We start from the raw sequence: 21,306 nt of genomic DNA on the forward strand, positions 1-21,306 counted from the left end.
TAATATTTTTTAAGGCCGTCAATGCACAAGGAAGAACCATCTAGATAATTGTGGTATCAAACTGCATGCCTAGGTCATTTTTGTTTTCACACCTGCACAACTCAATCACTATCAAGAATAAGAGTTTTGTGTTTACCAAACATACATAAATCTGTTGCAGCTCCTTTCAAAAAATGTAGTGGATGCATTGAAATTTGGGTATAAAGTTTAGACACTGCAGAGAAACACATCCCCCCCACCCACCAACCAACCACACCCCCCCCCCCCCCCCCTCCCCCCCCCCCCCTCCCCTCCCGCCCATCCCTATGCCCACCCCCCCAAACCCACATCCCCATCATAACAGCCTTGTTAACATTTGGGAGAACTCAATCATTTTAACATATCTTGACACACAGTCTTGGAAGTACCATGAACATTTAACTCATCCTACTTAACCAACAGCTGTAATAAATGACATGGAAGACCACAGTGCTTTCTTTCAATATCTCCAATTTGCTTTACTGTGAAGATAACAGGTAGGAGCCGAATTGTTTTTCACAACATAGCACATCCATCTCCAAGCAATCTGTGAAGAACCACCTGTGGATATGTTAATACAGAATGTTACAAGAAAAATAGTGATAGCACAACATGTTATCTTAAACTTTATACCTGCATTTCAACAGTACCCATGTTTCACTGATTGTAAAATGTTTTGGACATTCTCCTTTCCTCCTTGTCAGTCCTCCTGGTATGTCACATTAATTGAACTCTTTACATACCTGGTCCTTTGGTGACATAATTACCAATATCATTCTTAATCATAATTAGCAAGCTCCATTAAGTGCGAGCGATACCACTGAATTTGGGATTCAATAATCCTTTTAGTGCCTTTGGCCCCTCAATAGCATTGCCTTAGATAATACCCATTAATATAGGCAATGATTTTATTTGTGAGATAGTGTGATGCTGTATATAAAAATGTGATTAATCTACTGTGGTGTGGTCCATCGCAAACTGATGTTTATTTATTTGTAATTAAATTCAAGATTTAATGCTGAATTACTGTTATTTGGTCTGGTCGACAATATTTATTGGTTGTTCAAATCAAACTTATTTGCTCAGTTCTGTGGTATTTTTGGTTTATTATCTTACTCTACACACACCCTCCTTCATGGTACAAATAATCCCAAAAGTGTAGAGTAGAATACTGATCTTCTTCCGATCCATCTTCAATACCTGATTTTCTCATGATATCATTTTGCTTTGCAAGTACATATGTTTTTTCATAGTTTGACCTTTTGAAGTTGTCTTCCAACGTACAGTGGCTTGCAAAAGTATTCAAATTTTTCAACAAATAAAAAACTGAAAAGTGTGGCGTGCAAAAGTATTCAGCCCCCATTACTCTGATACCCCTAAATAAAATCCAATGCAACCAATTGCTTCAGAAGTCACCTAATAGGTAAATAGAGTCCACTTGTGTGTATCTCAGTATAAATATAGCTATTCTGTGAAGGCCTCAGAGGTTTGTTAGAGAACATTAGTGAACAAACAGCATCATGAAGCCCAAGGAACACACCAGACAGGTCAGGGATAAAGTTGTGGAGAAGTTTAAAGCAGGGTTAGGTTATAAAAAAATATCCCAAGCTTTGAACATCTCACGGAGCACTGTTCAATCCATCATCCGAAAATGGAAAGAGTATGGCACAACTGTAAACCTACGAAGACATGGCCGTCCACCTAAACTGACAGGCCGGGCAAGGAGAGCATTGATCAGAGAAGCAGCCAAGAGGCCCATGGTAACTCTGGAGGAGCTGCAGAGATCCACAGCTCAGGTGGGAGAATCTGTCCACAGGACAACTATTAGTCGTGCACTCCACAAATCGGGCCTTTATGGAAGAGTGGCAAGAAGAAAGCCATTGTTGAAAAAAAGCCATAAGAAGTCCCGTTTGCAGTTTGCCACAAGCCATGTGGGGGGCACAGCAAACATGTGGAGGAAGGTGCTCTGGTCAGATGAGACCAAAAAAAAGTTTTTGGCCTAAATGCAGAACGCTATGTGTGGCGGAAAACTAACACTGCACATCACCCTGAACACACCATCCCCACTGTGAAACATGGTGGTGGCAGCATCATGCTGAGGGGATGCTTTTCTTCAGCAAGGACAGGGAAGCTGGTCAGAGTTGATGGGAAGATGGATGGCGCCAAATACAGGGCAATCTTGGAAGAAAACCTGTTAAGAGTCTGCAAAAGACTTGAGACTGGGGTGGAGGTTCACCTTCCAGCAGGACAACGACCCTAAACATACAGCCAGAGCTACAATGGAATGGTTTAGATCAAAGCATATTCATGTGTTAGAATGGCCCAGTCAAAGTCCAGACCTAAATCCAATTGAGAATCTCTGGCAAGACTTGAAAATTGCTGTTCACAGACGCTCTCCATCCAATCTGACTGAGCTTGAGCTATTTTGCAAAGAAGAATGGGCAAAAATTTCAGTCTCTAGGTGTGCAAAGCTGGTAGAGACATACCCCAAAATACTTGCAGCTGTAATTGCAGCGAAAGGTGGTTCTACGAAGTATTGACTCAGGGGGGCTGAATACTTTTGCATGCCACACTTTTCAGTTTTTTATTTGTAAAAAAATTTGAAAACCATATATCATTTTCCTTTCACTTCACAATTATGCACCACTTTGCGTTGGTCTATCACATATAATCCTAATAATATACATTTACGTTTGTGGTTGTAACGTGACAAAATGGGAAAAGTTCAAGGGGTATGAAAACGTTTGCAAGCCATTGTATAGGCTCCCAAATCAAGATAAGAAGCATTGACAATCATTTTGAAAATGAATTACAAAAGCAGTGCAGCACAAACTGCTTCTTGTCATGGGATTAATACGGCAAGGGAAATAAATGTTTGGTATAAGGGAAATGTTCAAGTTTGGTATAAGAAAAGTTGATTTGGTTTCTCAGGGCACTAGTACCAGTACTAGTCAAAGAGGAAGCTCTTCTTTTGGCTTTCTTTGATTTGGGTTGGGACCAATATTGTAGCGTATTGAATAACTCGTGCTGCAGATAAAGTTTTAAACTAAATGATGGGAGTAGATTCTGCTTGCAGAAAATATTAAATGACAAGGAGATAGAGCAGGGTGGCAAAATAGATAGTAAAGTCAGATAAATGGTAACAGCAAGTGCCATACAATCATCCTCTTATTTCAATTCAATTCAGAGCAGGAAAAAGGTACAAAGACAAAACTGAAGGCTCTTTGAATTTTCACTGCAATCATAATTATAGTGTGAATTAATGACACAAAAATAAATGGGTAAGATCTAACAGCTGTCACAGAGATGCGATTGTAAAGTGACCAGGGTTGGAAATTAAATATTACAGAATACTTACATTTTAGAAGGGACAGGCTAATTGAAAAAACTGGTGAATTAGCCCTGACAATCAAGGATGCGATAGAGGCAGTAGGCATTATGGATTTGTCTGAGTAAATCACATAGTTGTATTAGTTTGGGTGAAGCTAAGAAGCAGCAAGGGGTAAACTAAATTAATGTAAGTGTGTGGAGCACGAGCTCCTGGAGCTGACATGAAATATTTTCTACGTCAGAATGTTGATAAAGCAGTGGTTTCAGGGTACTTTAAAACTAATATTATGTAATGAGAAAAGGTTCATTGATAATCAGGTAGTTATGTTTAGAGAATCAGCATGAAAACAGGCCCTTCAACTCACTGAGTTCATGCCAATCATCGATCACACTAGTCTCTATGTTATCCCACTTACTCATCCACTCCTTACAAACTAGGGACAATTTACAAAAGCCCATTGACATCTAAACCTGCACAACTTTGGAATAAAGGAGGAAACTGGAGCACCCAGAGGAAACCAACGCAGTCACAGGGATAACGTGCCAACTCCACACAGACAGCACTGGCGGTCAGGATCTTTACTGGGTCCCTGCAGCTATACCGCTGCACCACTGGGCTCAAAGTTATTTTGTTCTGAACAGCATCTTACATTTGACTATGTCATTTTGATGATTTCAAACCATGAAATACAAGGGGTATGAGCTGACTATAGCAGATCAGGAAACTACACTAAAAGGCAAGACAATGCACAAGCAACATTTAAAGAATTACATATACAAGAAACCTCAGGTAAAAAAAAAGGGAAAGTGGTGGGCAGTCGGAATAGATAAGGATTAACCAACCGATGTAATGTATTTAGATTACTAGTAGGTATTGAATAAGTTGCCACCAAACAGATTATTAGACATTACAGTGCACTGTATTAGGGACCGGGAGTGAGAAGTGGTTAAAGGTAAAACAAGTCAGTTTGATCTGGTAGCTGTGACTAGAGCGGTTCTGCACGGATTGTGCTGGGAACTCAGATGTTGGGCCCAGTGATTTGGATGAGGGAATCAAGTCTCCAGGCTTGCTGATGATATTAAACTAGAGCCTGTTAGCAATGTGAGTTATAAAGAGAAAGCAAAGCGGCATCAAGGGGATATGGACAGATTAAGTGAAGGGGAAAGGAAGCGGCAGTAAAAAAAAATAAAATTGTGAAATCCACTTGGAAGGGGAAAAAAAGCAGTTGGTTTTTTTTTTAAACAGCGAGAGGTTGAAAGGTGTTGATGTTCAGAGCGACCTCAGTGTCCTTGAAATGAATTGCCAATGTTAACATGCTGGTACAATAAATCAATTAAGAGCGTTTTTTTTCCTTTTTAGTTTAATTTTCAGGATCTGGGTGATACCAGCAAGGGTACATTTAATACAGAGTAGAAACAAGGAACTACAGATGTAGGTTTACAAATCCCCAACTGCTCGAGAAGGTGGTGGTGAGTCGCCTTCTTGAACCCTTGCAGTTCTTCTATTGAAGGTACTCCCAGTGTCCTGTTAGGAAGTGTGTTCCAGTGTTTGCACCTAGCAACAATGAAGAAACGGTGATATAATTCCAAATCAGGCCAGTGCAGATCCTAGAAGGGAAGTCTGTAGATGCTTGGAGCTGTTCTCCCTATTTAAAGGAGGATATAATTGCAATCGGTGGAATGCAGCAAAGATGCAGCAGATTGATTACTGCAATTTGTCATGTTCAGGAAAGATGAAGCAGATTGAAATTTAGAGTGTAGTGATCTTATTGAAATATATTACATTTTACCCTGGTTGACAGGATGGATATTTTCCCTGGATGGGGCATCTAGCAGAAATGACCATCTCAAATTAAGGGATTAGCAAAGATGAGAAGAAATGTCTTCACCCAGGGGTTAGTGAATATTTGCAATTTTCTATGTAAGAAAGCTGGGGTAATTCAGTTGCTAACTTTAAGGCATAGATTTTGGATATTAAAGGCCCTGTCCCATTTTCCCGAGTTACTCGTGGATTCTCCCGAGTTTTCCCCTTGATTCAAACTCGGAGAATTACGGTAATAGCCAGCCGTAGGTACTTGGGACTAATTTTATTTTACTCGTGGACATTTTTCAACATGCTGAAAAAACGTCCTGACTTACCTGATGCCCCGAGTACCTACGGCTGGCATTACGAGCCGCTACAAAATATCTACGGACTCCTATGGCCTGCTACGTACATTCTCCGAGTTTGAAGCAAGGGGAAAACTCGTGCGAATTCGTGACTAACGCGGGAAAGTGGGTCAGGACTTAAGAGAATCAACAAATATGCTGGTAGTCAGTGAAATGCATTGAGGTTCGAGATCAAGTCCAAGATCCAGTCCTGTTTCCATTTTCTAGGTCCTAAGTTCCATGATGTTCTATTGCTTGGTTACATAGAGTCCCTTAAATTGTATTATGTTATACCTGCTGAATAAATGATCTTGTCCTGTCTTTTTCTTCGCTTCCAGTTTTTCCCCCACTCACACTACTGCAATCAGTCTGAAGAAGGATGCCGACCCAAAACATCACGTATCCAATTTCTCCAATGGTGCTGCCTGACCTGCTGGGTTATTCCAGGATTTTGTGCCTAGCCTTTGTATAAACCAGCATCTGCAGTTCCTTTTTATTATTAAATAAGTGATTATTGTCATTGTGTTATCCACACTGTGTAATCGGCTCAACCCTTGCCTCAACACTCTTGGCTTTTAAACACTATTGCATGCTGAACGAAAGGTGCTCAGCAATATGAGCAACCCAGGAGCACAGTGCTGCAAACTACTAACAGGGTCAGCTGAGCTGAAATTAAAATAAGAGTTCCATTTATTAAATCTTTTCAGATTATTAAAGCCCACGACTCTGCTCATTAACTGTCCACCTGAATTACAGGTCTTTTTTCCTGAGTTAAAGCAAGAAAATAATTACATAACATAAATAATTAAAATCAGAACTAACCACTTTAATCAGTTGTGTTCAAGAAGGAACTGCAGATGCTGGAAGATCGAAGGTACATAAAAATGCTGGAGAAACTCAGCGGGCACCGGCTGAGTTTCTCCAGCATTTTTGTGTACCCACTTTAATCAGTTTTTTTTTAATCAAACCATGTAAATAATTTGCTTTTTGTCTATTTTAGCAATAGAAAAGTAACTTTATAGTCAATTTTGGGTGTGATCATTTTAGCAAAGCAGAAAATGAATTAAACAAATGTGAGTGACCTTGAAGTATCATTTACTAGGATCATGAGCTCCATATCCTTCCCACAGATGTTGTAAGGCCTGTTGAGTATTCCCAGCATCCTCTGTTTATATCTCAGATTTCCAATGTCTGTCATTTAGCATTTCAACAGTGATCACATTAACTGCTTTAGAAAACATTTACTCGAACAAAAAAATCTCTTCTTCAAATAGCACCATGACTTCAACTGTGTTCATCTCAGGGGCAGCAAAACCAACCTCAAGTACAGCATTGAAGTTGTAGGCTTAAGTGAACTTGGGAGGCAAGTAACCTTTCAGAGCCATTGCAGATATATAATTTTACAAGAATGATAAAATAGGTGAATACCATCTGCCCAACATATATTGATAAAATACACTGGATGCGTTATTAGTACTGCAACCCTCATGGAACTACACCCACCTGCTGTACACAACAAAGGTGCTTGGAGGTGCCTTTCAATGCTACCCACGGGCAGCGGAGAGGGGATAAAACAGATGCATGATTAACCCTAGGACTCTTTGCAGTTTTACTCTAGGTTTATGATTCATCTGTACATCCGATTGTGAGGATCTGTAGGATTATTGGCTGGAGGTATAAACTTCACTTACCACCAATGATCAACCACAGCAATAAACACGCATGGGTACAAGCACCAAGATTAGTGGGAGGTGGAAGCCACTGCTTGAAAGGGAGATGGAGATAGAATCACACATTAGATTTAAAAGATACCTGGACATCACTTGTAACCCATGAGACTAAGGACCAGAAGCTGGGATATGGGTGTAACCTACATAGCTCTATTTGATGGACAGAATGGGACAAACACATTCCTTCAGCACCATGTCTACGATGTACAAATGTCAGCATTACTTCTACACTAACAAAAAAATACTGTGGAAATAACTTATTTATGGAGACAATATATCTACTTACAGCTCAGCCAAACTCAATTGCAGCATCATTGTCACCTGCTTTCCATCCTTGTTGAAACTTTCAGAGCTTTGTCCTAGTAAATCGACAGACAAAGGAAAGTATAAACGATAGCAGAGTTTAAAAACATTCTCGAAAATAATATGCTCTTCAGACTCAGTATAATTATACAATCCAGCATTTCCCAAAGGGTAGAATTGTAATGGTTCTAGAACAAACAGCATTAAAGTTCACAGACAATAACTTCATCAATTTGCAATTTTGTGCTTTGGAAAATTAGTGATTTTGGACCATGCAACTGCACTCTGATCTCACAGAAAGGCATACATTTTCCACGCATGCTTTGCTTTTATTTTGACAACTCTGATAATGACCCAGTTTCTCCCACTGACACAATCTCTCTATTTGACGCATGATTCTCTGCTTGTTCCATCAACACCCTTGACTTGAACTATAATCTTTTTTTAATCAGTTAATCATACCAACCTCTCATTCTGTACAGGGAAAATGGCCAGGAGAAGGCTACAGGCTACTGATCCTGAACCACAATTCAACAAGATCGCCGTTTCTAATTGTTGGCCTTAATCTAATTTTCCAGCTTTTCCCAGGACTAATTCCCATGACCCTTCAATCTTACACCAACCTTGGAAGTTATTTTACTAATCGGCATCAAGTGTCTGGGGAAGGAAATTCTAATGATTTACAACCCTCAGAATAAATTCTTCCTAATTTCAGTCAGTCAACCCTTATCCTGAGCCAATGACCTTCAGTCTGGACCTCCCTCCCTTTCGCAAACATCCCACAGCATTATGGTTAATCTTTCCTATAAGAAAATATTTTTTCTCAGGAATTAAGCGATTCAACTTTCTCTACAGCCTCAAAAATAGGTACATCCTTCTTCAAATGAAACAAAAAGGTGCGGACCAAAGTCCTGCACACATATGTGTTCAAGAAGGAACTGCAGATGCTGGAAAATCGAAGGTACAATGGGGGAAGATTGGATAGACAGAGTTTGTTTTCCCTGGCTCTTAACACCAGCAAAGCCAAGGAACTGATTGTGGTCTTTGGAAAGGGTAGGATAGGGACCCACAATCCCGTTTATATCGATGGGACGATGGTGGAAATGGTCAAGTACTTCAAATTCCTGGGCGTGCATATTTCTGAAGATCTTTTGTGGTCCCAGCACACTGATGCAATTGTAAAGAAGGCGCATCAGCGCCTCTACTTCCTGAGAAGATTATAGAGATGTCAAGGAGGACTCTCTCGAACTTCTACAGGTGCACAGTAGAGAGCATGCTGACTGGCTGCTTCGTGGCCTGGTACGGCAACTTGAACGTCCAGGAGCGGAAAAGACTGCAGAAAGTTGTGACTGCCCAGTCCATCACCGGCTCTGACCTCCCCACCATCGAACGGATCTATCTCAGTCGCTGCCACAAAAAGGCTGCCAACATCATCAAAGACCCACACCATCCTGGTCACACACTCATCTCAACGTTGCCATTGGGAAGAAGGTACAGGAGCCTGAAATCTGTAACATCCAGGTTCAGGAACAGCTGCTTCCCCATAGCCATCAGGCTATTAATCACTGAACAATTAAGCTCTGAACAATAACAGTCTTATTATTATTGCACTATATCTGTTTATTTATTGTGTATATATGGTCTAAAGACACACTGAACTTGCATCTTCTGTTTTGTATTATTTTTACATATTCTGTTGTGCTGCAGCAAGTAAGAATTCCATTGTCCTATTTGGGACACATGACAATAGAACTCTCTTGACTCTTGACTATCGGGTGACCTGATAGAGGTATCTAAAATCACGAGAGGCATAGATAGGATTTGAGGGGAAGGTTTTTCCTCAGAGAAAGAGTGGTTGGTATCTGGAACTCCCAGCCAGAGGTCATGGCGGAGGCAGCTACAACATTAAATTAAGAGGTGATTAGGCAAGGCATAGAAGGATTCAGACCTAATACAGACCAATAAAACTAGGGCAGATGGTCAAAATGGATATGATAGGCAGAATGGCCCATTTCTGTGTTGGATGATCATTTGGATGAAGTTTCCAACTGTAATGTATACATAATTGCTAATGACAGGTTGAATAGTTATTTAGAAGGAAGACTTGAGTGACAATTGAATATATTAAGGGGAATTGTGAGCAGGAAAAATAGAAAAGCGCAGTATTCAAATTCAATTAAATGTTGATGTCCAGAGTATCTGAGTGTCTTTATACAAAGGAACTGGCCAGGCAAGTATTTAGGAAGACAATGGGGATAAAGAACAGGGAAACGGAAGTCAAGACATATGTGTGCAGGAGGTCCACAAAAATGATGGAGAAACTCAGCGGGTGCAGCAGCATCTATGGAGCGAAGGAGATAGGTAACGTTTATGTAAATAGTGAACAGAATATGTAAAAATAATACAAAACAGAAGATGCAAGTTCAGTGTGTCTTTAGACCATATATACACAATAAATAAACAGATATAGTGCAATAATAATAAGACTGTTAATTGTTCAGAGCTTAATTGTTCAGTGATTAATAGCCTGATGGCTGTGGGGATGCAGCTGTTCCTGAACCTGGATGTTACAGATTTCAGGCTCCTGTACCTTCTTCCCAATGGCAACGTTGAGATGAGTGTATGACCAGGATGGTGTGGGTCTTTGATGATGTTGGCAGCCTTTTTGTGGCAGCGACTGAGATAAATCCGTTCGATGGTGGGGAGGTCAGAGCCGGTGATGGACTGGGCAGTCACAACTTTCTGCAGTCTTTTCCGCTCCTGGACGTTCGTTGCCGTACCAGGCCACGAAGCAGCCAGTCAGCATGCTCTCTACTGTGCACCTGTAGAAGTTCGAGAGAGTCCTCCTTGACATCTCTATAATCTTCTCAGGAAGTAGAGGCGCTGATGCACCTTCTCTACAATCGCATCAGTGTGCTGGGACCACAAAAGATCTTCAGAAATATGCATGCATATGAATTTGAAGTATTTGACCATTTCCACCATCGTCCCATCGATATAAACGGGATTTTGGGTCCCTATCCTACCCCTTCCAAAGACCACAATCAGTTCCTTGGTTTTGCTGGTGTTAAGAGCCAGGAAAAACAAACTCAGTCTATCCAATCTTCCCCCATTGTTAAATTCCTCTAGACCGTGCAATATCCTGGTGAATCTCCTCTGCATTCTCTCCAGTACAACCACCCATGTGCACACAAATACTTCAAGTGCAACCAAACCAGCAACATGGTATTCCAACTTTAATATTCAGTGAACCAACCTATAAAGGCAAGACTGCCATATGCTTTAAATGCCACAGAAGGTAATTGAGGCCAGTTCATTGATTATATTTAAGAGGGAGTTAGATGTGGCCCTTGTGGCTAAAGGGATCAGGGGGTATGGAGAGAAGGCTGGTACAGGATACTGAGTTGGATGATCAGCCATGATCATATTGAATGGCGATGCAGGCTCGAAGGGCCGAATGGCCTACTCCTGCACCTATTTTCTATGTTTCTATGTTTATTCACCAATCGATCTACCTGTATTGTCACTTTCAGGGAACTATGGACAACTCTGTCTCCCTGTTCATCAGTATATCATAGTGCCCCACCTTCCACTGTCCTGTTATTTAACTTACCAAGATGCATCACCTCACACTTGTCAAAATTACTTCTGCCACCACTCCGTTCAACTTCCCAGCTGATCGATGTTGTGCTGGAACTTTCCTCACTTTCCACACCCGCCACCAATTTTTGCGTCAACCACAAATTTACTAATCATGCCTCCCAGGTTAACATCAGTCATTAATATACAACACAAACAGCACTGATTCCAGTGCTAATCCCTGTAACACCACTATCACAGACTTCAGTTCAAAATATCATTCTTCCACCACTGCTCTCTGGCCTACTATCAGCCAATTTTGGATCCAATTAGCCAGCTCGCCTTAGATTCTATCCGCTTCAATCTTCTAACCCAGCCGTCAGTTGATTAGACAACCTTTACCTCCCTGGCTTCAACAATCTTCTTTACCTCCTCAAAAACCCGAATCAAATTAGTGAGCCAGGATCTTCCCCCATACAGCCATGTGACTGTTTAACACACAACAAAAGCTTTTCACTATACGTTGGTGCACGTGACAATAAACTTAACTGACTATCCCTCATCACCCCAAGCCTTTAGAGATATTTAAATTCTACTCTAACCATATAACCATATAACAATTACAGCACGGAAACAGGCCATCTCGGCCCTACAAGTCCGTGCCGAACAACTTTTTTTCCCCTTAGTCCCACCTGCCTGCACTCATACCATAACCCTCCATTCCCTTCTCATCCATATGCCTATCCAATTTATTTTTAAATGATACCAATGAACCTGCCTCCACCACTTCCACTGGAAGCTCATTCCACACCGCTACCACTCTCTGAGTAAAGAAGTTCCCCCTCATATTACCCCTAAACTTCTGTCCCTTAATTCTGAAGTCATGTCCTCTTGTTTGAATCTTCCCTATTCTCAAAGGGAAAAGCTTGTCCACATCCACTCTGTCTATCCCCCTCTCATCATTTTAAAGACCTCTATCAAGTCCCCCCCTTAACCTTCTGCGCTCCAGAGAATAAAGACCTAACTTATTCAACCTATCTCTGTAACTTAGTTGTTGAAACCCAGGCAACATTCTAGTAAATCTCCTCTGTACTCTCTCTATTTTGTTGACATCCTTCCTATAATTGGGCGACCAAAATTGTACACCATACTCCAGATTTGGTCTCACCAATGCCTTGTACAATTTTAACATTACATCCCAGCTTCTATACTCAGCATGAAACTTAGGCATGTGGATGGATGGCAATGAAAACTTGCCCTTGCTTCCATTTACATCTGGTGTCTCAATATCAACTCTGGGGCCTTTAATGTCGACATTCGGACCCTTAATGTCACCTTCCAGGTTAACATCAGGAATACCAACATCTCCTTCCACTTTTGGACCTTTGGCGCCCAGATTGAAATCAGGCATTCCTATTTTGGGTGCTGAGAGATTGAATTTTGGCATGTGGAATTAAGATCACTTGATTTTACCAGCTCCCTCAACATCTACATCTACATCAGGCATTTCGACATCGCCTTCCAGCTTGGGTCCAGATAGTTTAATGTCACCACTAGGAATATTTGCATCAATGTCCATATCTAGGCCCTCCACTTTAGACCCACCCATTCGGAATTTGGGCATTTTAAATTTTGGTATGCTGAATCCTCCACCGACTCCTTCCACATCACCCCCTGGCATATCCACATCAACCTTGGGTCCTTTGATCTTGCCCTCCACCTTTCCAGATGGCAAATCCACGTCATAATTTCCTCCCATTTTTGGACCTCTGAGGTCCACATCAGGCATTCGTATCTTGGGTGCTGAGACATCGAATCCTGGCATTTTAAATGTTGGGCCTTTGAATTTCCCTGCACCCTCAACATCTACATCTACATCTGGCATTTTAACATCTCCTTCGATCTTAGGTCCAGATAGTTTAACATCGGCCTCAGGAAGATTCATGTCAACTCCCACATCTGGACCTCCTTTTGAACCACCCATGTGGAATTTGGGCAATTTAAACTTTGGCAAGCTGAACTTTCCACCATCTCCTTCAACATCAACCCCTGGCACATCCACGTCAACATCAACCTTAGGTGCTTTGATCTCTCCCTCGAACTTTCCAGAAGGCATGTCAACATCATAGTCTCCTTTTAGTTTTGGACTTTTGAAATTCAAATCAATATCTGGTGCATGATACTTAGGCATGTGGATGGATGGCATTGAAATCTTGCCCCTGCTTCCATTTACATCTGGTGTCTCAATATCAACTCTGGGGCCTTTTATGTCGACATTCGGACCCTTAATGTCACCTCCCAGGTTAACATCAGGAATACCAACATCTCCTTCCACTTTTGGACCTTTGACGCCCAGATTGAAATCAGGCATTCCTATTTTGGGTGCTGAGAGATTGAATTTTGGCATGTGGAATTTAGATCCCTTGCCTTTACTGCCACCCTCAATGTCTAGATCTACATCAGATACCTCCTTGTATCTTAGGTCCTGATAGTTTAACGTCAGCCTCAGGAATATTTGCATCAATGTCTACATCTGGAACTTCCACTTTAGATCCACCCATGTGGAATTTAGGTATTTTAAATTTCGGCAAGCTGAACTTTCCACCAATTCCTTCAACATCACCCCCTGGCACATCCATGTCAACATCAACCTTAGGTGCTTTGATCTCTCCCTCGAACTTTCTAGAAGGCATGTCGACATTCGGACCCTTAATGTCACCTTCCAGGTTAACATCAGGAATACCAACATCTCCTTCCACTTTTGGACCTTTTACGCCCAGATTTAAAGGTCTGTTAATATATAAAACTCAAATCCATCCGTCCGCCTGCAGTACGGATCCCTTCCTGCCTTTTGATTCGTTGACGGCTGCTCCTTCCTATCAGCTTCCAACACACTTCGAAACAAAGTTGCAAGACAGGAACACTGAACTTTTCACTGCTGCAGCAGTGAAAAGTTCAGTGTTCCTGTCTTGCATCACATTGTTTCGATTCGTTGACGGCTGCTCCTTCCTATCAGCTTCCAACACACTTCGAAACAAAGTTGCAAGACAGGAACACTGAACTTTTCACTGCTGCAGCAGGCAGGGGAGGTGCAATTGAGGGAGGCAGGGGAGTGCTGGAAACTTACATTTGGCAACGGCTTCAGTTCCATTGGAGGAGACGGGTGCATGGTGGAATATTGGGTTGGGGGAATCACACCATTGGGGGAGCAGACCCAACGGGTCTGCACTTGGTCTAGTATATATATAAAACCCTCGCCCCATCCGACCGCCTGCCGTACGGATCCCTTCCTGCCTTTCGATTTGTTCCCGCCGTGCGATGTCACAATGCCCGATGCTCGCGGACGTCCAATCGCGACGCCCGACGCTCGCAGACGTCCAATCGGAATGGATCCATTTGCATGTACGGCTTCCGGCCGCGTTTCTTCCTTTGATTCCCTGCAACTCCGAAACCGGACGCAGAATCGCCGACATCTTTTCCATTTCGGTAGAGATTTCGCTTTTCTTTCTAAGTATCCGCTCCTCATTACATTTCGTCGTGTTTAAGTACACGTTTTTAATCAAATCCTTCACCCCCCCCCCACCTCGATATTTCAAAAATAAACTGGCTTCTCACCCATAGAAGCAGCACCAGCCCCAGCCCCTGATGAACGTTCCATCGTGTGATGTCACAATGCCCAATGTTCACATATGTCCAATCGGAATGGATTCATTTACATATGCCTTTGCAGGACCCCAGCCCATGGTGAACGTTCCATCGTGTGATGTCACAATGCCCAATGCTCAAATACATTGTTGCCATAGAGAACGCTCAGCGATTATTCAAATTCTTCACTAACCGTCATTCTGACTTTGCTTGTGAAGAGAAAAGTCCTGAATTGCATTTGTCTGATGCAGGAAGATTGTTCCAGATGTTGGGGAAGTCCAGGACAAGCGGGACACAGTTTAAGGATAAAGGGGAAATCCTTTAGTACTGAGATGAGGAAAACATTTTTCACACAGATAGTGGTGAGTCTCTGGAACTCTCTGCCACAGAAGGTAGTTGAGGCCAGTTCATTGGCTATATTTAAGAGGGAGTTAGATGTGGCCCTTGTGGCTAAAGGGATCAGGGAGTATGGAGAGAAGGCAGGTACAGGATACTGAGTTGAATGATCAGCCATGATCATATTGAATGGTGGTGCAGGCTAGAAGGGTCGAATGGCCTACTCCTGCACTTAATTTCTATGTTTCTATGTTTCCCTCTCCTCACTTCTCTCCCTCTCTCCCCCACCCCCCTTCCCTCTCTACCCCACCCCCTTCCCCTACCACTCTGTCCCTCTTCCACCAGTCTCTCTACCCCTTCCTCCCCACTCTCCCACTTCTCTCCTCTTACCCCACCCCTCTCCCTCCCTCACCCCTCTTTCTACCCTTCCCTGTCACACCCCTTCCCCTACCCCCCCTCTTCCACCACTCCCCCGTCCCTCTTCCACCACTCCCGCTACCCCTCCCTCCCTACTCTTCCACTTCTCTCCTCCCCCTCTCCCTCTCCTCACCCCTCTCCCATCCCTCTCTCCCCCACCCCTTCCCTCTCTACCCCCCCCCTTCCCTCTCCCCGGCACCCTTCCCCTCTGTCCCTCTTCCACCACGCCCCCTTCCCCTCCCTCTCCCACTTCTCTCCCCTTACCCCACCCGTCTCCCTCCTCAACCCGTCTCCTCCTCCCTTCCCCTCTCTCCCGCCCCCCTTCCCCCACCCCTCTGTCCCTCTTCCACCACTCCCCCTGTCCCTCTTCCACCATTCCTGCTACCCCCTCTCCCCCCGCCCTCCCTCCCCTCCCCACTCTTTCACTTCTCCCCCCCCCCCCCCCCCCCCCCCCCCACACTCTTTCCCCTCTCTCCCCCCACCCCTCCCCCCCACCCATCCCACTCTCCCCCTCCCTCCACACTCTTCCCCCTCTCCCTCCTCATTCCCTTACCGTGCACAGTCTCTGCCTTTAAGAAGGAACTACATATGCTGGAAAATCGATGGTCGACATAAAAAAAGCTGGATAAACACAGCGGGTGCGGCAGCATCTATGGAGCGAATTGAATGGTCAACGTTTTTGTCCGAAACCCTTCTTCCGGGTTTCGGCCAAAAACGTTGCCCTTTTCCTTCGGTCCATAGATGCCGCTGCACCCGCTAAACTCAGCTTTTTTTATTGTTGTTCCAGCCTCTCTCTCTCTCTCTCTCTGCCCTTTCTCTCTTCTCTCGACTCATGCACACCCGCTCCAACCGCCCCCCCCCCCCACCTCTCTCCCCCATCCTCTCCTCCCCCTCCCCCTCCCCCTCTCCACCCTCCTCCTCCCCTTCCTCACACAATATTTTTTGTGGGGGCGGGTCCACAGTGTGTGTGACTGTTTGTGGAGGCGGCCACGCGCTCTCCATTCAAGAAGACGCTCATCTGTTTGTGGAGGCGCGAGCTTAGTGTGTGACCAAAGATCTTATAGCGGAGCTCACCGCTACAAGATCTTTGTGTGTGACGACACACGCCCCCACACGCACGCCCATCCCCCCCTTTGTTGCAGGAGGCGCGCGCAGCATCTGAACGTTCAGCAATTGTTCAAATTCTTCACTAACCGTCATTCTGACTTTGCTTGTGAAGAGAAAAGTCCTGAATTGCATTTGTCTGATGCAGGAAGATTGTTCCCGATGTTGGGGAAGTCCAGGACAAGCGGGACACAGTTTAAGGATAAAGGGGAAATCCTTTAGTACTGAGATGAGGAAAACATTTTTCACACAGATAGTGGTGAGTCTCTGGAACTCTCTGCCAAGAAGGTAGTTGAGGCCAGTTCATTGGCTATATTTAAGAGGGAGTTAGATGTGGCCCGTGTGGCTAAAGGGATCAGGGGGTATGGAGAGAAGGCAGGTACAGGATACTGAGTTGGATGATCAGCCATGATCATATTGAATGGTGGTGCAGGCTCAAAGGTCCGAATGGCCTACTCCTGCACTTAATTTCTATGTTTCCCTCTCCCCACCCCTCTCCCTCTCCCACCCATCTCTCTCTCCCCCACCCCCCCTTCCCTCTCTACCACCACCCTCTTCCCTCTACCCCTCTGTCCCTCTTTCACCACTCCCCCTACCCCTCCCTCCCCACTCTTCCACTTCTATCCCTTACCCCACGCCTCTCCCACCCCCACCCCCTCTCTCTCTTCCCCTCCCCTTCCCGTCTCTCCCCCCCCCCTTCCCAACCCCTCTGTCCCTCTTCCACCACTCCCCCGTCCCTCTTCTACCACTCCCGCTACCCCTCCCTCCCTCCTCACCCTTTCACTTCTCTCCCACTCTCTCCTCACCCCTCTCCCATCCCTCTCTCCCACCCCCCCTTCCCTCTCTACCCCACCCCCCCTTTCCCCTCTGACCCTCTTCCATCACACCCGCAAACCCCTCTCCTCTCCCCCTCCCCACTCTTCCACTTCTCTCCCCCTTCCCCTCCACTCCCCTCCCCACTCTTTCCCCTCTTTCCCCCTACCCCCCCTCCCCATCCCCCCTCCCCCATATCTCTCTCCCCATACCCGCTCACCTTTCCCTCCCAAATCTATCCCGTTTCCTCCTCCTCCCCTCCCCTCTCTCTCTCACCCCCCCCCCCCACCCCTCAAACGCTGTTGGGGAAACAGACCCAACGGGTCTGCACTTGGTCTAGTTACCTTTAACGGTTTTGTCAATAAGAATAATTGATGTGTCATCAATATAGATTGAAAATAGTTGAGGCCCCAAGCACTAATTTTTGCAGCACCCCCACTAACTATATTTTAGCAATTTGAAATTATCTATTTATCCATGTCCTTTGTTTTCTGCACGTTAACTAATCTACCATACATGCTCAGTTGTTTCCCTCAATCCCTGAACCATTAACTTGGGTGTAATCTATTAAATTACACTATATACAGTACTTCCTTTTTGAAATCCAAATACACCACATGGGATCCATCAATAGGGGTGTGGCAAAAAGACAAATAACAGAATGATTAGGGAGAACTAACATATTTCTCCGAGGGAACTTATTTAATGATGCAACCAGCAGAGTAAATAAGGGGGTAGTGGTGCATGCAGTACATCCGTATTTTAGAAAGGTTATAAGATACCACACAAGAGATTGTTACATGCATTAGGTGCTCACAGAGTAATATATCAGCATGATTGGTTAAACCAGAATGTAGACAGAATTGATGTATTATTTACACATTGGCTGACTGTTACTCATGGGGTGTAAAGGTGTCTAGATGAGGAGATTGCCAGAAAAAAAGAAGATTTCTACCATATTGTGAAATAATATTTTCACATTTAGAAATTGTAACCAATAAATTATGGTTTCATTTAATAAACATTACATGTTTGTATCACAATCAATAAAAGAGCTAAAAACAATAATAAATGCAGTAAAATTATTTGTTTTGATCAAAATGCACATGCACATGCTCTGCTTATAATAAGAATTCCACAAGGCCAGAGTTGTGTAAAGAAGAACTTGTGCAGACAGACACTATTAGATTTAAAACAGTATATAGCCATGAATAATATATTTCATTCAAAAACACATCAATGATTGTTAAGGCCATCTGTACAGAGGGAATTCAACTTAAAACTGGGGTAAACACTGGGGTTTCTAAATGCTTGTTTAATTAATAAGTCATTTTCATGTCATTAGTTACACTGAATAGTGCAATGTTTAACGTGTCTGTGTCACATAAATATGAATGAACAGAAGTTATTGATGACAATGTCATTTTGGCACTTCAAGGATGATTGAATTTCAAGAATGTAGTAGTGTCCAATTTCCCACCGAATTATAACGTTTTGACCAGCATACTAATAATATGAATAATGTCATCCGAGGCAGAGAATTCCACAAATTCACAACTCTGTGTGAAAAAGTTTTTCCTCGTCCCAGTTCTAATGGCCAACCCCCTTTTCTTAAATTGTGACCCAGCATCAGGAACATTTTTCCTGCATCTACCCTGTCCAATCATTGAAGAATTTTATATGTTTCTATAAGATACCCTCTCATCCTTCTAAATTCCAGTGAATACAAGCCCAGTCGCTCCATTCTTTCATCATATGACAGTCCCGCCACCCTGGGAATTAACCTCGTGAACCTACGCTGCACTCCCTCACTAGCAAGAATGTCTCCCCTCAAATTAGGAGTCCAAAACTGCACACAATACTCCAGGAGTGGTCCCATCAGGGCCTTATACAACTGCAGAAGGACCTCTTTGCTCCTATACTCAACTCCTCTCGTTATGGCCAACATGCCATTAGCTTTCTTCACTGCCAGTTGTACCTGCATGCTTACTTTCAGTGACTGATGTACAAGGACACACAGGTCTCGCACTTCCCCTTTTCCTAACCTGACACCATTCAGACAATAATCTGCCTTCCCGTTCTTGGCACCAAAATGGATAACTTCACAATGGAAAAGGGCGGAACCACTTTCGGTCGCCTCCTCGACGGAGAGGCGACTTTTTCCATGTCACCTCCCTCGCGGCCTAACAGCATGGATAGGAGCGGCCTCTCCTGGAGTCGGGCCCGGAGCATCAGCAGCAGGCGGGGCGAACCCTTGCCAGAGAGGAGTGCTCCAATTGCTGGCCTGGTGACTTTGGCATCATGGGGCTGTGGTCTGCAGAGCTTCTAGCCACGGGCGGGGCGTGGACTTCACATACCTAAAGAAGTTTTTACTATCCTCCTTTATATTCTTGGCTAGCTTACCTTTGTACTTCATCTTTTCTCGCCGTATTGCCTTTTTAGCTACCTTCTGTTGTTCTTTAAAGGTTTCCCAATCCATTGGCTTCCCATTCATCTTTAATATGTTATACGTCTTCTCTTTTATTTTTATACTGTCCTCGACTTCCCTTGTCAGCCACGGTCGCCTCTTACTCCCCTTAGAATCTGTCTTCCTCTTTGGAATGAAATGATCCTGCATCTTCTGGATTATTCCCAGAAATACCTGCCATTGCTGTTCCACCATCATTCCTGCTAGGGTCCCTTTCCAGTCAACTTTGGCCAGCTCCTCCCTCATGCCTCCATTGTCCCCTTTGTTCAACTGTAATACTGACACTTCTGATTTTACCTTCTCCTTCTCAAATTGCAGATTAAAACGTATCATATTATGGTCACTACCACCTAATGGTTCCTTTGCCTGGAGTTCCCTTATCAAATTTGGTTCATTACATAACATTAAATCCAGAATTGCCTGCTCTCTGGTAGGCTCCAGTACAAGCTGCTCTAAGAATCCATCTTGGAGACACTCTACAAACTCCCTTTCTTGGGGTCCAGTACCAACCTGATTTCCCAGTCCACCTGCATGTTGAAATCTCCCATAACCACCGTTGCATTACCTTTGTTACAAGTTAATTTTAACTCCTGATGCAACTTGCACCCTATCTCCAGGCCCAGTAGATAACTCCCATTAGGGTCTTTTTACCCTTACAATTTCTCAGTTCTATCCCCAATGACTCTACATCTTCTGACTATGTCACCCCTCGCAAGGGACAGAATTTCATTCCTTACCAATTGAGCCACCCCAACCTCTTCCCAACTGTCTATATTTTCAATAGGATGTATGCCCCTAAATATTCAGTTCCCAGCTCCGATCCTCTTGCAGCCATGTCTCTGTAATTCCCACAACATCATACTCGCCAATTTCTAACTCATCCACTTTATTTCTTATACTTCACGCATTCATATAACACTTTTAATTCGGTATTCACCACCCCTCTCACACCGGTTCCTCTTTCACCTGACCTTACACTCTTATCCCTTCTTGAACTTTCCATCCCATTAATTTGCGTGTCTTTCGTAACTTTTACTGTACTCTCTTCCACATTAACTTCATCCTTATACTCCCAATTTGTCAACCTCCCCTCCCCGCTATTTAGTTTAAACCCACTCGTGTAGCACTAGCAAACCTGACTGTCACTAAAGTAATTTTTATCTTGCTCAACCTAGATACAGTTGAAAGAAAAAGTACAAATATGAAAAGCACCAAGGTTTCATTTCTAAATATCAACAAAATGAATGCATAACTTATAAATAGTGAAAGATGAAGCACTATTACCATACCTTATGTTTTGCACATTTCATTGAGAAATTATCTTCATTGAGGGAACATTCTGTAATATACAGAAGATGCTGGTCAACAAATATCCTTCACATCTAGAGATACATTTATATTACAAAAATAAGATCT

The 21,306-nt window shown here is 43.5% G+C and overlaps 1 protein-coding gene across 6 annotated transcripts in view; it reads right to left on the reverse strand.

Annotated features, from left to right (window-relative positions):
- Positions 1-351: 351 nt before the first annotated feature.
- The window catches only part of LOC129708382 (transcription factor 20-like), a 55,079-nt gene continuing 34,124 nt past the window's right edge, over positions 352-21,306 (reverse strand). For 3 of the 6 annotated variants that reach the window (XM_055654091.1, XM_055654090.1, XM_055654089.1), the window contains exons 4-6: positions 21,180-21,229; positions 7,513-7,585; positions 2,681-4,903 (exon numbers count right to left, since the gene is read on the reverse strand). In XM_055654091.1, coding sequence (XP_055510066.1) covers positions 7,544-7,585; positions 21,180-21,229 — 92 coding nt within the window. In that variant the 3' untranslated portion in view covers positions 2,681-4,903; positions 7,513-7,543. Of the gene's footprint in view, positions 580-2,658; positions 4,904-7,512; positions 7,586-21,179; positions 21,230-21,306 lie in introns of those variants that run through there. The other 3 variants (XM_055654087.1, XM_055654086.1, XM_055654088.1) reach the window with 3 other exon arrangements.

This window comes from Leucoraja erinacea, chromosome 23, assembly GCF_028641065.1.
Source record: "Leucoraja erinacea ecotype New England chromosome 23, Leri_hhj_1, whole genome shotgun sequence".
In the NCBI taxonomy this organism is placed as follows: Eukaryota; Metazoa; Chordata; class Chondrichthyes; order Rajiformes; family Rajidae; genus Leucoraja; species Leucoraja erinaceus.